Raw genomic sequence first — 17,274 nt, 5'->3', positions numbered from 1 at the left:
CGGATTCCGGATCGGATCCGGACTTCTTTATCAACCCGCCGCGGATCCACCGGACCTGGATTATTCCCAGTCCGCTCAACTCTACTCATGAGTCCAAGTGTATTCAGTCTACGCTCACCCGGCCTGACTGATCTGTAGCTCGTGTGTTTTGTTTTTTTTACAGATACATTAGAATTCTAAAGATAGAAAACTGTATTTGTCCTTTTTATTTGTTTTTTGTATGTTAAAAAAAAAAAAGAAATGGACGCCATAGATAAACATGAAAAAAAAAATGGACAAAGATGCAATACAGATTGCTTACAAATGACAATATGGATAAAAAAATTGCAATTTTATTTTTTCCTGGGCATAATACAGATGACGTTGTGTATATACTTGTGTGAACGCGGCATAAAACGGATGATTTTGCATAGGTTTGCACCAACCAAGTTTTGAGCGGGATATTTTTGGTACATCTGGAACGGGGAAACACTGCCTGCTCTAAAAGCAACACAAAACCATAGAAAAAAAAATACTAAATGGCCACAATACCATGTTCTTTTGTGAAGAAACATCCAGAGATCTGATAATCATGTTACACCGAGGTCTGTAAATATAACAAGGGCTATACTTACAGGCAGCTGAATCCCAAATTGCAGGATATTTTGGCTCATCCAGGTTATTTTCGATAATCCCGTTCCTTGTTTACCAGGACCACAGCTATCATTATGGGAGGGGGTGGACGCTTCCTGGCCTCTGCTGGTGGCCCGAGCCTCAGATGTTCTTATATATGGTAGCGTTTTTTGGAAATGCAGGCTGTGATTCATAGTTTGCAAGCTGCAAATGTCTCCTCCACTTCTGTTCTCCTTGCTCTTTGATAAATGCTGGAATGTGTCCTCAATGGCTGGCATCTTCCAACTCATTATCACTCATTTTACAACTGCAGAAATGCCTGCTGGCTGGAAATGGGGGTCAAGCATGTGCGGAATTACCGATATTAGGTGGGCAATTCGGCTGTTCAGAAGTAGTGGTCTTCAGCCTATGGTTAGATGACCTTTAATGACTACTTCAAAGAATATTGGGCTCCACAGACGACGTCTGCCGAATACATGCAAAGCCCTCTGTACCTCAACCAAGTTATTCCATTTGTAGGAAAATTCATCTTTTCCTTTGTGTCTGTTTTTTCTCTATTTTTGTGTTTTTCACTTTATTTCCTATATGCTCGCCTATTTATTTATTTATTTATTTTTATTTATTTATATTTTTTTTACTTTCCCCACTTTGAGGCGAAAATATCTGGATTTGCCATATTCTTCAAAAGTCGCAAAGTTTGCCGCAATCCATTCTCCTTGTAGTGATATTCTGCACTCAAATCACATCGCATTGTTTACGGTCTTTTTAAAAATGTTGTGCCTCAAAAAGTCACAAAAAATAAATGTAATCTGTTCCCAGGTTTTTGCCACCTAATCTGACAGCAGCATAATGTATGGGCAGAGACCCGGATTCCAGCGATGTGTCACTTACTGGGCTGCTTTGTGTAGTTTTGATAAAATTGCTGATTAATCAGCAGTAGATTATCATTACAGGACTACTTGGCGTGCTGCAGGTAGTCCGGCATATTCATGAGCTCTCTATAACTGCTAGATCTTCAGCAGAGGAAACTGTGATTTTATAAAAAATAACAGCAAACAGCTCAATAAGTGACACATCGCTGGAATCGGGGTCTCTGTCCCTACATTATCCTGCTCTCAGATGGGAGAGCAAAAACCTGGTGACAGATTCCCTTTAACGGCACAAAAAAGCATTTTTCACTTTGTACCAAATTCATGGTCCATGTGCACCTTTTTGATAAATGTGGCACAGAAAACAACAAGATAAAAAAAGAAAATCTCCTTAAACTGATAAATTGGGGCCTTGGGCTCTGCCTTTCCATTATTTCCCATTACTGGTAATGTAAACCATACAATAAATGATTAAGGTGAATGTTTAATAAATTCTTGGGTGGTTTTTTAAATTCTTACTCCTCCTTTCCAATAATCTCCTGCTTAATCAGTCTCACTTTTGCCAGATCCTCTAATATTTGGTTAATCCTTAGGATCCTCTGGTGGTCAGGTTCTGACACCCAAACAATACCCAAGTGTCCGGTGAGCTTCAGTGCAGGACAGACCCACTCTGCATTCTCATTAGGTTCGGACACTTGGTGTTTGTATGTGATGTACAATGCAAAGAAACAGGGAAACACTTATGCTGTATCAAATATACCCCAGTCTAATGGTAAATCCATACGGCGAGAAAAAACGTGCGAGTGGAGTACGATAAAACATTGCATTCCACTCGGACCAATATTAGACTGTGTGTCAGCGCACATGAGCGATTATTTTCTCAGCCCTACTCGGACCGAGAAAACAATCGCAGCATGCTGCTATTATAATGCGATCATTGCTTCTCTCGCACCCATTCAAGTCTATGGGGTGAGAGAAAAATCCACTGCACTCGTATTACACCGGTGTACCGCGAGTGCAGGGCGAGAATGGCAATAGCTGGCTACGGAGGAGGGAGGGAGATAAATCTCTCCCTCCCCTCCTCAGAGCTGGCCTGCCCCTCCACAGCGTCGGTCCGCCCCTCCTCCGTGCCGGCCCGCCCCCCCGCAGCTGAGGTCAGCTTGCACGAACGGACCTCAGATGCAGGGACACTCGCATGACACTCGGCTCCTGCTGTGCTGCTAGCGTGAGCCGAGTGTCATGTGAGGGGATCGCAGTAATCCCCGTGTGCACATCCCGTTTTTCTCATTTAGGAAACCCGTAGAAGTTGATCAGTTGCATCACATATACACACAGAAGAAGATGGGCCCAATGATTATTATGGGCTCTGTCTAGGTTACGATTGGTTCCCTTTCGGGGGGAAAGAACGGGGGGGAAAAAAATCCTACACGTGGAACGTTTTCTTCAATTCAAAAAAAAAAACAAACAAACCCAAACAAAACAGATGAACGCCAAAAGTGATCAGTGAGGCTCTTCCAGTTGCATAACTGTGGCAACAGATCTTTTTCCATTTGTCTGTTCCTAAAACAGAATGTGCAAATGGATATATAACCATCAACAGTTGCCAGCTAGACAGCCACCATTAGTCAAATCTTCTGATATACGTGTGGTCTGCCAAGCTTGCATGTGTTTGCAATAGGTAGAGGGGGAACAAGCCACCCCAGACTTGTCTGACAGAGTGTTATCTCTGGGCCATGTTGATATCCAGAGTTTGACCCCCCCCCCCCCCATACACAATAGATGGTCAATGACATCAGCAGACTGATAGTCACCTAAAGAGTATAGGTAGACTTAAGGTGGTGTCACACACAGCGACAACGACAAGTCGCTGTGTGTGACACATAACGATCAGACCCCTGCTGCGAGACCGCTGCTCGCTCTTGAATATTCCAGGTCATTTTTTTGATCGCTGCTATCCCGCTGCGCCACATGCATCCTTGTGTTTGACACCGCAGCAGCGACGGTCGCGATGACGCTGAAGGCAGTGACGTAGGACTGAAGGCAGGACAAGGGCGTGTTTTTGCGGAGTATTTTACAACGCCCGCACGACTCCAATTGGTCATAACAGCGTTCCGATTGGGTACCTTGCCGAAGGCGTTACAGTGATTTCATTCTTTAAGTTCCATTCTTTGTTCCACGTAGTAGAGTCTCTGTCTGGTGTCACTAGTGTGTCGTTCTTTGTGTCTCCCTTTGTTTGGCACGGTCACCCAATCAGGCGCCGCTGTAGCGATCACCAATCGGAACAGAGGGGCGTGAAAAAGGCAACGCAAAGGCGCTGTAGCGATCACCAATCGGAACAGAGGGGCGTGAAAAGAGGCAATGCAAAACATGTCTAGGGGTAAACACCACGCCTCTATCAAGGTCTGAGTCGTCGCACAGCAACGCATGTGACACATCCCAACGACCGTCGAGGTCACTATGATCGCTGCTCCGTCGCCGTTTAAAATTACATGTTTGACAGCTAACTAGCAATCATGTAAGGTCACTGTTACGTCACAGGAAATGGTGACGTAACAGCGACGTTGTCGTTATGTGTGAACCCAGCTTTATGGGCTATTGATGAATGATCCAATCGGAGATTGTGGACGAACAATAAATTGGTCAGTTGAGTAATTAGCTTGTAACTCTGCTTTACTCTCGTGTGGTTGACCTCTTTTTTCCTATTCTCTTGTGGTCTGTGATGTTCTTGGATGTCTGTCTTTCTTGGATGATCTTCTGGGTACCACTCTTTTTGGTAACTTAAAATCCAGGGTTGTTTCTGCAGTCTATAAATCAACCTGGTTATTCCTATAGATACCGGACTATTGTCACCATTCGTTTTGGCATTTTTAGCAAAACTGCTTAGGAAACTAATATGTTAAAATTGCAGGGCTCTATATAATGTTTCAGGCCTAAAAATGTGATCTATATATTTTTTTTTTCTTTTTGCCACTTCCAGACTGGTACAGATAGCTCCTCGAACTCGTCACAGAAAAGAGAGGCACCAGTGAGGACCATCTCATCCCCTATGATGGGTGGAGGTTGTCGCTACAGCACATTGAGTCACATTGATTTCTACAGCACCGAACACTATCCTTCAGAACAAGTGGGTATCCTCCTAATGAAATGTATATGGAAATATCGGACATTATAAACCTTCAACATCCGTTTTATTAATTGTTCCACTTCATCTTAGATATAGCAATATTACAAATGCCAATTAAAATTCAGATTCTATGCAGACTTGTAGGTCTCCATGGTAACAGACAACAAACATGCACTGTAGTCTGATTGTGCTTTGGAAGACTATAAAATTGAACAGATGGCAAGATCAAACCATGCAATTTATTTTTTCCTATGGCGCCACAGTACATAAAGGTTCTAAATACAAAACTATAGTGCATTTAATGTCTTCTAATTGGACCTTTCATACATTTTTTTTTTATGTTGAACTGGACACACGATGTAATAGTGGAATAAAAAGTTCCACCTTTGTAGAGATATTGCTAATCAATGATTTGGAAACTAATGCGTTAACTTCAGTTATGTCTAAGTGAGTCTTATTAGTTAGTTTTCACTGGGAGACATGTACTTCTTCCTCCTGTATGACGCTGACCAATCATATGCAGACAGCAATATAGAAGTGTAGAAGGACCTGTGATGTCATCAGGGTCACATGACTTCAGTCCACAGGTCCTACCAGCCGTAGATTGTGTGCAGCGTAAGTAAGCACTGAACTGAAGTTCTGAAAATGAATAGCTCCACACTTCTTTGCTATGTAATATATGTTCAGTGCTTATTTCGGCGGCACACTCCGGCTGACAGGACCTGTGAGCTCAGGTAATGTGACCCTGATGACATCATCACTTATCCTTCTGCACTTCTATGTCGTCTGTATATGATTGGTGAGCATCATACAGGAGGCAGAAGTACACACCCCAATGAAAATTATGTTTTAACACCCGCTTGGACTTACTAAAGTAGGTGCCAAATATTTGTTTGCGAATATCCCTGCAACTGAGAAGCAATACAAAAACAACTACTTTTTATTCTGATCTGTAACGACAATTACATGGAGTGTCCTGTTCCACGTGAATAATTTGGTGAAAGGGCCTCTCCTCCACCACATCAGATCTAGATTCCTGACCAAGCTCTTTCTCCTTCAGTCATTACCTAGGCAACCTCGACATGTCAGCTTTCCAGATGACGACGATGAGATTGTTCGCATCAACCCAAGGGAAAGAAACTGGCTCACCGGCTATGAGGATTACCGCCAGGCACCAGTACAACGCAAATACCTTGGGACCGAGAATGCGGACTCGTACGTTAGGTTTGCCAAAAATGAATCCTCGAAACACGACTACAACTATCCTTATGTAGACCACACAGACTTTGGCACGTGCAAGGACCTTAAAGGCCCCGTTATAAATACACAGCCTAGCCGATGTAAGTCCAGGAGAAAAGAAGGTGAAAGGTCCAGATGTGTATATTGCAGAGACATGTTTAACCATGACGAGAATGGTCGAGGAAAGTGTCAGGATGCTCCAGACTCAGTCCAAAACTGCATCCGCCGCGTCAGCTGCATGGGATTTGCAGACTGTGTCCTTTACCACTGCATGTCTGACTCAGAAGGGGAGTACACAGATGCTTGTTCGTGTGATACCAATGATGAAAAGTTTTGCCTCCGGTGGATGCTGCTCATCCCCTTGTCAATCATTGCACCTGGCATGTGCTGTTACCTCCCACTACGAGCTTGCTACAACTGTGGTGTCATGTGTGGGTGCTGTGGTGGCAAACACAAAGCTGTGGGGTGACCGAGCGCAAGACCGGGACATTCTACCATGTGTTTCCGGTAGCTGTTTGCTAGGAAGCGTTTTGGCACCACACACTCCCAACTATTTTGGGTGCCAGGGGCCCAAGCTTCTAAGCCGGCTGCACCGAGCCTCAAAAATTTCAGTGGAGGTTCTTAGCGAACTTGCTTCGAGCTTGGAAAGCTGCATTACTAAACACGTAGCGAGAGCGAAGCTGTGTGAATGGAGAGCGGACATGTTGATTCTGTCGAGCCATATTGGCAGAGGAACGTCACCTGTAAATAGTCTTGGCACTTCCAGACATGTGGTATACAAACGACATATGAGCAAGGGGAGGATTGCAGAGTCCTGGAAGGAAAGTGGTTAATGTTGAATTTCTGAGTATTTTTTTAATCTGCAGCCAGGTATTCTGTGCTTATAACCGAGAGTGACCAGAGTACCATCATGCAGTATTGCTATTTCTCTATTATGCCAAAACCAATTTATTTATGCATATGTAGTATTTGATGTCCATTACCATTTCTTCCCCCCCCCCCCTTACTTTAATGTAAAATTCTACATTTTTCTCAATTTATACGGGACGTGTAGGTACATGGAAGAGCCTAGACACTAATCAGAGTAGTGGTATGGCTGAATATGTCCAAATGCAACCAATGAAAGGTCCAATAAAAGCAACATCATATTTTATTTTCTTGTTATCTGATGTGGCGGCTGAGAAATCAACCTTTGAATGAACATGTAAATTAGCCTGGATGTGCATTGTGGGCGTGTCCAGGCACCATGTCAGTGCATCAACACACCCTCAATGCACTTCTAGGCTAATTTGCCGGTGACTTCAATGCTTTATTTCTCTGCCCATCTCATTACTAAAGAACGGATATTGATTTATTTATGGACTAGGTTCTATACAGCCATACCACTAGACTTTAGTAAAATTATCCTGACCCCTTGTTCAGGGGGTGTCTGGGATTTTGCAAAACCTAACCAAGAGTAGGGGATGAAGAAATAATGTTCATCATTTGACCCTCCACCATGAGTTCTTGAATACTGACATCTTGTCCTTCATTCTTTTGACCACTGAAGCCAATCATTGACCTTTTGGTTGTCATGTAAACCTGACCGCTGAGGTCACTGCTGGACTGGCAATGACAGCTGGGGTTCACTACTCTTGGTAAAATTTTGTAAAATCCTGGAAAGTGTCCAAGGGAAAGGGAACCAACTCACCTGCAGAGCAGCCCGATGAGCATCGCTGTTCTCTAGTCCGGTGCCTCCTCTATCCTTGCTGTTCTTGGTCTAGGTCACCTGCTCTCTTCCGTCAATCGTGTCCTCCTTGCTTCGTGTGCATGATATGTCCAGCGTCATCCACTCAATGTCCTCCGTTGCACTCCTCCGCACACGCACTTCTCTCTGCCCTGCTGAGAGCAGATCAAAGTACTGTAGTGCACATGTATGGGCGTTCTTTGACCTTTTCCCGCACATACAGTACTTTGATCTACACTCAGCAGTGCAAGTGCGCAGGAGCGCAATGCCGGCTTGTGTAAATGACGTAGAACGCATCATCCACACAAAGCATGGAGGAAGGCTATCGCAAGGATAGAGGAGGCGCCAGACCTGAGAGCAGCAGGGATACAGGAGGCACCGGACCTGAGCAGCAAGGATAGAGGGGGCACCGGATCCGAGAACAGCAAGGATAGAGGAAGCGCAGGACCCCAAAGCAGCAGGGATAGAGGAGGCGCCGAACCTGAGAGCTGCAAGGATAGAGGAGGCGCCGGACCCGAGAACAGCAAGGATAGAGGAAGTGCAGGACCCCAAAGCAGCAGGGATAGAGGAGGCGCCGAACCCTAGAGCAGCAAGGATAGAGGAGGCGCCGGACCCGAGAACAGCAAGGATAGAGGAAGTGCAGGACCCCAAAGCAGCAGGGATAGAGGAGGCGCCGGACCCGAGAACAGCAAGGATAGAGGAAGCGCAGGACCCCAAAGCAGCAGGGATAGAGTTGGCGCCTAACTTGAGAGCAGCAAGGTTAGAGGCACCGGACACGAGAACAACAAGGATAGAGGAAGCGCAGAACCCCAAAGCAGCAGGGATACAGTAGGCACTGGACCCAAGAACAGCGACGCCCATTGGACCGGACCGGACTGCGCCACAGGTGAGTAGGTGACAGGTTCCCTTTAATTATAGGTATTTCAGATATAGTTCATGTCGGCAGACACCATTTCATCGCTCATCCCCTATTACTATTAATAATTATTTGCCCTCCTTTAAAGTCTCTTAATCATGGTGACTACATAGGGGGCTAAAGGTTAAACCAAAATTTGAGTGGTTTCATTTTTCGGAAAGGGAATGAGAAATCCTATATTCTTCTAAACAAGTTATCCATTTATTTTCTTTTTTATACTATCTTGTCCTTTTCCATTTGTTTTCAGTCTTTATAGGTGTCGGTCCATTTTTTCTTCTTTCCTACCAGACACTACAATTTCAATACAGTAGTAGAAGTTATATTGCAGAAAAAGGTAAAATGGCAGCTTCATCATTAGAAAAAAAAAGCTATTGTAGATATAACAAAATGTATTCTGCAGTTTGTATAATAGACTTCTCATACAATCCCCGCCCCCCCCCCACTTCCTGAAGACTCGTGAGGCGGACCAGAATTAAGGAAGAACCTTTGCTGGTGTGGCCAAATTACTTGTTCTTATATTAAGAGAATGTGTTACTGTTCACAGTCCTTTATGTAAAAAAGAAAATGTAATTATATCAATGGCCTGTAAGACGTTTTGCTTTTGCTTTTCTATAGTCTGGAATTTTCCCTTTCTGCAGTTTTTTACCTCCCCTCCCCCCCCCATCTCCACTCATATACTATGGGAATTTCTGATAAATCGCGCAAAGAACTGGAGCATAGCAGCCAATGAAGTCTCGGCTTTGTTATATTTAGTCTGCCTTAAATAAATGAAAGCCGGGATCTCATTGGTTGCCGTTGGCCCCGATTTGCCATTTTTATACCCCTCGCCTTCTGTTATTATAACGCTCTTTTTATTATCTCGGAACGATACAAAAAGGTGTTGACGGCACAAGGTGCCTTTTTTTTTTTTTTGTAATATCCAGTCTATTTTATCGGGACTTTTCCCGCTGCTTAGGTCCCAAGTTTCTATTCTAGACGAGCTTCTTGCAGTTTAAGACACTAACTTGTAAATAATTGCCTTACAATAACGGTCCAGCATACAATGATACAGTGGGTTTGCTTTGCACTGCTCCTGGGTTTTTGCTGCAAGATTTTATACTAAGACTTTTTTCCTGGCTTTCCAGGTTTACCTTCGCCCCTCACATTATAGCGCAGTATAGCACTTTTATAATCTGCCTTAGGTTGCATGGCGGCCTGAACCCTGACAGTGGTTTAATAGTTAAGGGGTATTATGGTGTGGGTGCACCGAGCGGTCTGCTCTACTCCATATGGTCTTCTCATTAAATAATGAAGAGGGCTTGGTCTAAGACTTTGTGTCCTCATGTCCAATGTTCTCACCTAAGTGGCCTGGATGACATTCTAGGGTGATTTTATAGTCTGCCTTCATTGTATTAAGACTTGATGGATGGCAGCACCCTATGGACCACACAACTACAATTGGCATAGGCTGGAGATTCGGAAATCTTTGACCGTCGAGCCACAGACAGCACCACCGGCTCCTACTTTCTACTAACTGATGGGAAGTCCTCACAATCTCCTCTCGTCTTGTCTCAGTGATCACCAAAAGATGGAGGCACACTTTAAAGAACACCCAAAAGAAAGCTCTTATTTTCCCGAGGCCTCCATGCTGCAGATCACTTGTGTTTTTTCCTGTGCACTTGGCCAGAACCTGTTGGTAAAAATAAAACGTTTCTCTGTGTCTACACAGTAACTTTGGCTGCGATGTCATCGATTGCTGTAAGGCGATACCACATTGCAACATAATAAGACATCGTAGACATTCAGACCGGTTGGGTTTCTTACAACTTATAGGCTGGCATTGTGTCCACCTTGACTTGAGTTATGTTACGTTGCATTGCAAGTTTTGGCCGCCCAAAGTTTCTATGTTGCCACAGAGTAGAACAGTAGCCTTCTTCTAGAAGCTCTTATTAGCTTTCAGTTAAGGAAATCAGTTTTGTTTGTGCCGGCTATAAAGGACCTCATGCGTTAGACTAAGTTGGAAGATATCTTTTACCTCGTGGCCAGCAGGTAAGTTTTGACATTTTGGGAAGCCTCAATCTCTTCTTAGATATCCTACCGCTAATTGTGTGTAATTGTCATGCAGGACATATAACTTCAGTTGTACTATAAAAACAAATGCTAGATTTTGCTCTAAAAGAAGAGGTTAGGCCAGTGTTCCCCCTACTCCAGTCCTTGAGGACCACCAACACTCTATGTTTTCAGGATTTCCTTAGCAAGGCACAGGTGTTGGCATCATCACCTTTGCAGTTGATTAAATTATCACATGTTCAATACTATGGAAATCCTGAAAACATGCACTGTTGGTGGGCCTTGAGGACTGGAGTTGGGGAACACTGGGTTAGGCAATGCAGTGGATAAAACGGGCGTGCAACGGCTATTATTGTGGGCAAGCCCAGAGTTCCTTTATATCCACTCGTGCACACTACCATAATTCTGATTTCACAATAGTCATGGCCAGTGTGCAAGAAATGGACACCCGGATACCGTGTGCCTTGAGTTAACCACCAAAAAGAGACCCTTAGAGGATCAATATTGTGCTTTGAGGGTTATATGAAATTAGATACGGTTTGTTCGTTTTTCCCCAAAACCAACATTGCGCTTGTCCATGGTCCTGGTCTGGTATTTCGGACCATAAAGTGAATGGTGCTGAGGTGCAATACCAGACGCAGCCCTTAGACTAAAGTGGAACTGTTTCTGGAAATCCAAGAAGTCCCATGTTGTATTGACATTCAGCCTCTTAAAGATTCTCTGTTCTTTGCAGGCTGGCCATAAATGTGTAGGTGTGATCAGCCATTTTTAAAACACCCACTCCCTGTGGATATGTCATAAGTGGGTGAGATGGAAATATCCCTTTAGGGCATTTCCCTCTGACATAATTCACATAGTTTTAGGGCAGTTGCAGAATGGTTTCGAACACTAACCTTGCTGGCCGTGGTTATCTTGCGAAGTTTGCCGAGGATTTCCAAAGTCGCAGACGTTCCAGTCTGTAGGCAATTAGAGAGACTTTGGCCATCTTGCCTCTGTCTGCTCATAGCGATATCCGGAGGTTCCCTTTAAAAAAATATTAACCTTTTAATAAGCAACGCTAAACCTAGTCCGGACTGATTCCACATTTATGTTCAATTTATAAGAGAAAAGGAAATGCTGACTGCGATGGACTTCACCAGGCTTAGAGAAGACCAGAAGTATCACCCGCAGATCTGAGACCTTTCCATACTCAAGGAGTTAGATGTTATTCTTCCAACTTTAGGTTTAATTGTGGCGTGAAAAATTCTTCAGGGCAGCAAATTCACAGCCTGCAAAATGTAAGGTGTTCTAGGCAAACGTTGGCTCTCCGGCTATTGAGGGACTACAAATACCAGCAGGTCCTGCCAAACTGCTGGAATCTTCAGTGATGGTCAGCTGTGCACAAGGTACTACTGTCCATGGGGGTGGCACATTTAGGATGAGAACATTGGCGCATAATGACTAACATTGTTGTGATTTAACCCATGTCAGTCCGTTCTCCTTGAGGCCTGTATATAACGGACACAGGGGAATAATAAGTGGAAAACTGATTTTTTTGTTTTTGTTTTTTTTTATTAAATGAAATTATATTGCAAGATTAGCCAAATAATTTTTGTATCTTGAAAGTATAATTATACCTATAAATATATATAAATCTATATATCGTGAGACGGCTCTAGCTTACTAGCATAGTACAATCTGAATATTACGAGGCAGCTGGGGACTGGCTTCCTAAAGTTGGCATTTCTGTTCCTGCCATAAACTTCTCATTGCAGTAAATTGCCAGCGGGTGCATGCCTTTCCCCATCCTCTGATTGCACATTGACATTTTTCTTAAAAGAGATTTTTGTTTTTAAGCCAAGTAGATTTGATTTCCCATTAGAAAGATCTGTACAAGATAAGTGGTCCATTTTAACCCATTCATCACTGACTACAGTATGTCGCTTTTTTGTGTTTTCGAAAATCTGAAATGTGATTGGCTTGTGAATATTTAGGCGAGGGTTACACGGTGACTTTGGTTGCGTGAGCAAATATATTTTTGCTGCTTACCATCGCGTATTTTCAGCTCCGAATTGGCTGTAAAGAAAATGGCCATGTCGCACGTGATCTCCAAAAAGGTCCATAGGGGCAAAGTCCTGTAACGCAGTAGATGGTGGGTCACAATATAACCCCATCGACAATCATTAAATGCGATGTCTCAATGCAACACCATAATCTTCATGTCGCCCTAGCCTAAATCGAAGTTTACGCAACGTGTGACTCCAGCTATTGATCTCCCATTATCCAATATGACCATGGTGCCTGGCTGGAGCTCAATGTCCACCTTGAAGCTCTCCTGACATATCTGTTTAGCGAATACTTGTATTTTGCATGAGTTTTGCTGCAGTTCTCGCTACTCCTGAAAATCTAAGGCTGGGTTCACATGTCCTGTAGTCATCTGTTATCACAGATCCATGTGAAAAAATGTTCTGCAAACGCAACTTTTTTTTTTGTCCATTATTAAATAACTGATGTCTGCAGTATCCGTTGTTAATATGTGAAGTCTGTGGACAACGGATCAGTCAGCGGATTGATATTTATTTTTAACAGATCCGTTAGCGGATTGCTATTTATCGTCTATTTTTAGTGGATCTGTTACGAATGCAAGTGCAACTGATAGCTAAATAGCAATTCGTTTACGGATCCATTGTCCAGAGACTTCCATGTCAGAAAGCAGTTTCCCAATGGTTGCGGTCTAAGGAACAACTACAGGACATGTGAACTTAGCCTAATAATGAATTACTATTTGGTAGAGATGAGCAAAAAAAAACCTCGCACTACCCTGATCCGTCATGCATCCACTTCGGTTCTCCGTGGCAAACTTTCTCATCTGGAACTCAAATACAGTCTTCTCGGACCCTACTAGGGTAGCATGAATCTTTTTGCTTGTTTTTACTGGCTGGACGTTACCATTCTGATCATTTAGGATGCCTGACACTATCAGTCTGTAAGTGGGAATATCATAACGGTCATATCAGTTTATTCATAAATTTCCAGGAGGATACCCGAGACACAGCACAGAGCGTTTAGAAAAGACACTCCAAATTATTTTGTAGGAAATACAAATTTTCTCAAAACAGATGGGTCAGGAGAGCTTCTGGATCCTCTTTCACACTTTCACTGCCAGAATGATCAACTTTTGTAATTAAATCTAGAAATCCAAATATTCTCTTTGCTTCCACCTGGCAATGGATTTTGGTGTTTAGATGGACCCTCGAATGTCAAAGACTCACAATTGGAAAGGTCTTTTATTTCTGTTTTTTCTATGTCAGACAACTTCTTTAATGTCTCCTTGACTTTTAAATGCACTGTGTGAGTCCTGAACTAAACTAATATTTTGTAAAGAACTGGGAATTATGTAAGATTAAAATAAGGGCCAACTTCTTTTACAAAAACTGCACCATTCCCATCCATGGTGGAAGTGCCGGTATTGCAGCTCAAGCTTGACCAATCGATAACAGTGGTGATGTTTCTGGGAGAAGAGATGGTTGTTGTTATTTTTATCTTTTACAACCCCTTTAAGGGGGACAACACTAAGCCTGTTGAGTTTGTTTATAATTAGCGATGAGCGAGCGTTCTTGGCACTGCTTGTTACTCAATCGAGCATCGGGGGGCTCGGGTACAAGCGGAGGTTGGCAACGTATCATGGCTGCTCGGATGTTTCATCCGTGGAACAATGACCATAACATACAAGTCTGCTTCACTGTATATAATGAGCAGACACCCCAGGGAGAGCCATTCAGTCTCTGGTTCTACCGGGGATAACACAACATTCTCGGACGTAGTGTGACCAAAAAACAAAAATTCCAGCTTTGTTTATGGCTGGCTATATGTGGGAGGAGACCCGAACAGGCCAATAACTGACTTCCATAAAGCTCGTTACTCAAGTCTAGTTCGTCTGAGCATCTGACCAGCTTGAATCGATTAATGAGCATTTGATCGATTTGGTGCTCGCCCATCACTACTTATAACCTCTTCATATCGCAGTTGATATTTGTTCTGACCTGGTGGGATATCGTCATCTACATAAGTCTAAGAAACGCTGTGTTGATCATATGGCAGTGATGGTTTCCGAAGGCTTACCGGGACGGGTAGGCTGTCTTTTGCACTACAGTTGTTGTCGCATTACTCTCTGCTTGTAGACCCAGCCAGTCACTGATCGCCTTTCCTCGGCTTTGCTTATGTTCCCTCTTCTATTTGTATTTTCAATTTTATGAACCTTTTTGATTTAGGAGCAGAAAATTGGAAATAAAATGTTCAGCTATATGACCCATTTAGTTTTTTTCTTTTCCTAAATTGCCTTCATTCTGTATCTGTAGCCTTTTTTGTTGTTGGGTTCTTTTTTATATATTTTAAGTGTGTCAATTTTATTTATTTTTTTGTTAAGCCCTACACATGCCCAGAATACAAAGTGTTGAGACACTTCTAGTAAAAAAAGATAAAATAAAAATACACTGATAAGAAAATGCGTTATTGTTCCTTCCATTGTTATGCTGAACTAGATCCCAAATGGAAGTGTGAACATAGCCTTAATTTAAAGGGATTCTCCATTTTATTTTATTTTTTATTTTTTTTTTACAAAAAATCCTCAATGTGCTTAAAATAAAATATTACGGTCTTCAACTTTTAATAATATACTTATCCAAATATGCCTGATTTTTCAGATAATCCTGTACGTACCCTGGCAGCCTGAGTGTTGTGAATAAAGGAGGCTTGGCGATTCATTAACATGGGTAAATCGGGCCATTTTTTGTCTACTGTGATCGAGAAGGGGGGTGGCTTAGTAATTGAAATTTGCCCACTTCCCACACTGCACTCAAAAAAAAAAAAATTCTGTCAAAAACAGACTGGAAGCCGAGCTTCCACGATTGTTGGGGATGTGCGAAGATCTCCCACGATTGTTGGGGATGTGCGAAGATCTCCCACAATTGTTGGGGATGTGCAAAGATCTCCCACGATTGTTGGGGATGTGCGAAGATCTCCCACAATTGTTGGGGATGTGCGAAGATCTCCCACAATTGTTGGGGATGTGCGAAGATCTCCCACGATTGTTGGGGATGTGCGAAGATCGGGGCTTCTTGAATAATTAAAATGTTAGTAAATTGTAGAGCTTAGAATTTTAAGCACTTTTCGGATTTATTTTATTTTTTTTGTAAACTTGAAAACCCGTGTATAAACTCCACTCATAGTAATACTTTAAGAACACATCTCTATTCCTCCTTGCGGAAGGTAAAGGAGAAGTGAAGGTACTCCTACTTTTTAAGCAGCTGACCCTAGTGCCTCAGTAGAAGTGTTTTTATTTGCTTTCTGCATCTCTTATGGCGGTAGCCGGTACTTGGGCTAATGCGTTGACCATTACAGCCAGAAAACAAGATGAGAATTATTGACAGTTATTTTCCACCAAAATTGGAGACATGGGACCCCCCCAGTGCACGGAGAGAGGATGGAAGGTTAAGATGAATATGTTACAATGAGTGGAGTTGTTCTACATTTGTGAGACTTAATTTCTCATTTCCTCTTTTTGTTTTTTATATATTTTTTTTTCTTTGTTCCTCAAAAAGAACAGTGACCTATTTCTTTTTAATCCTTTGTATCTGCGTTTCATTTCTTTTGTATCTGTGGTAAGGGGTTAACTAGTTTCATTCACAGTTAGTGTCTTGAACATGTTGGGGGTTTTTTTTTTGTTTTTTTCTTTTTCTTTTTTGGGTGGTAGGGGTTTATTTTTTATTTTTATTTCCTCCTTCAGCTATTGCTTACATTAACAAATGAAAGTGCCTAAAGTATATTCACTATGTATCTGTATACTAAAAAGAAGAAAAAAAAAAAGTAAAACCTGTTGTAGTAATTTTTATATGCCTTTTTACCTGTGTAAGAAAACAAAAAGCAACAAAAAACGAAAACAAAAAAAAGCAAACAAAAATCTACACAAGTGTAATGATGTACATTTTTAGTTAACTTTTTTAATTGTTTCTAATATGTATGATCAACCTAGTTACTGCTTTACCATGTAAATATACATAATATGAAAAATGTTTGTCTTAAGTTACTTTTTATTGACAAATCTCAAGTTTGGTGACTATTAAGTTTATGTACAAATGTATAGTAATTTTAGGTGCCTCTTCTATTGGCAACGTGTATTGAAGTTGCAATAAAGTGTAAGCACTCCAACCGATATGTGTCGTCTTTGATTTCCAGTGCATCCACATCAAGCCATTGAGGGAGGGTCATTTATATGCATAAGGATGATCTAATGTGAAGAAGCTTTGAGAAATCATGATAAAATGCCAAGTCAAAGCCACATGTGTGGAGCCTAACCATGAGATTACCAGTTTTCACTGTTACTTACTTGTTCACCCTTAGGCATTGCTGCACTATATAGATCTAATAATGGAATGGGGATTTGTCGCTGAATACAAAAATGTCTGGTAGATGTGGGTCCCAAAAAGTGGAACACTAGGCTACTCAGAAACGAGTTCCTGGCCACGTGTGGCACGTTATCTGTATAGGTAAACCAACCACTTTTTTATTTCCATTCACTAGAGAAGGAGATGGATGCAGACCCCTCCAATGGGACTGAGATGAGAATACTAGTGTTGAGTGAGTATTTAATTATTCGTAATCGCTAAGCTGTTAGAAAGTACTGTCCGCACTCGCAAATTCGTTACGAGTAGCGGTTGCAATGTAAGTCAATGGGAAATACTCGCTAACTAGCGAGTAACCC

The 17,274-nt window shown here is 42.3% G+C and overlaps 1 protein-coding gene across 1 annotated transcript in view; it reads left to right on the top strand.

The window, feature by feature from the left end:
• SPRED2 (sprouty related EVH1 domain containing 2) overlaps positions 1 to 16,721 on the top strand; it is a 192,620-nt gene extending 175,899 nt beyond the window's left edge. Inside the window, exons 4-5 of the mRNA XM_075341442.1 lie at positions 4,459 to 4,605; positions 5,666 to 16,721. Coding sequence (XP_075197557.1) covers positions 4,459 to 4,605; positions 5,666 to 6,313 — 795 coding nt within the window. The 3' untranslated portion in view covers positions 6,314 to 16,721. The remainder of the gene's footprint in view (positions 1 to 4,458; positions 4,606 to 5,665) is intronic.
• Positions 16,722 to 17,274: the final 553 nt, after the last annotated feature.

Source organism: Anomaloglossus baeobatrachus, chromosome 3, assembly GCF_048569485.1.
Source record: "Anomaloglossus baeobatrachus isolate aAnoBae1 chromosome 3, aAnoBae1.hap1, whole genome shotgun sequence".
In the NCBI taxonomy this organism is placed as follows: Eukaryota; Metazoa; Chordata; class Amphibia; order Anura; family Aromobatidae; genus Anomaloglossus; species Anomaloglossus baeobatrachus.
This window is presented reverse-complemented; position numbering and strand designations above follow the sequence as displayed.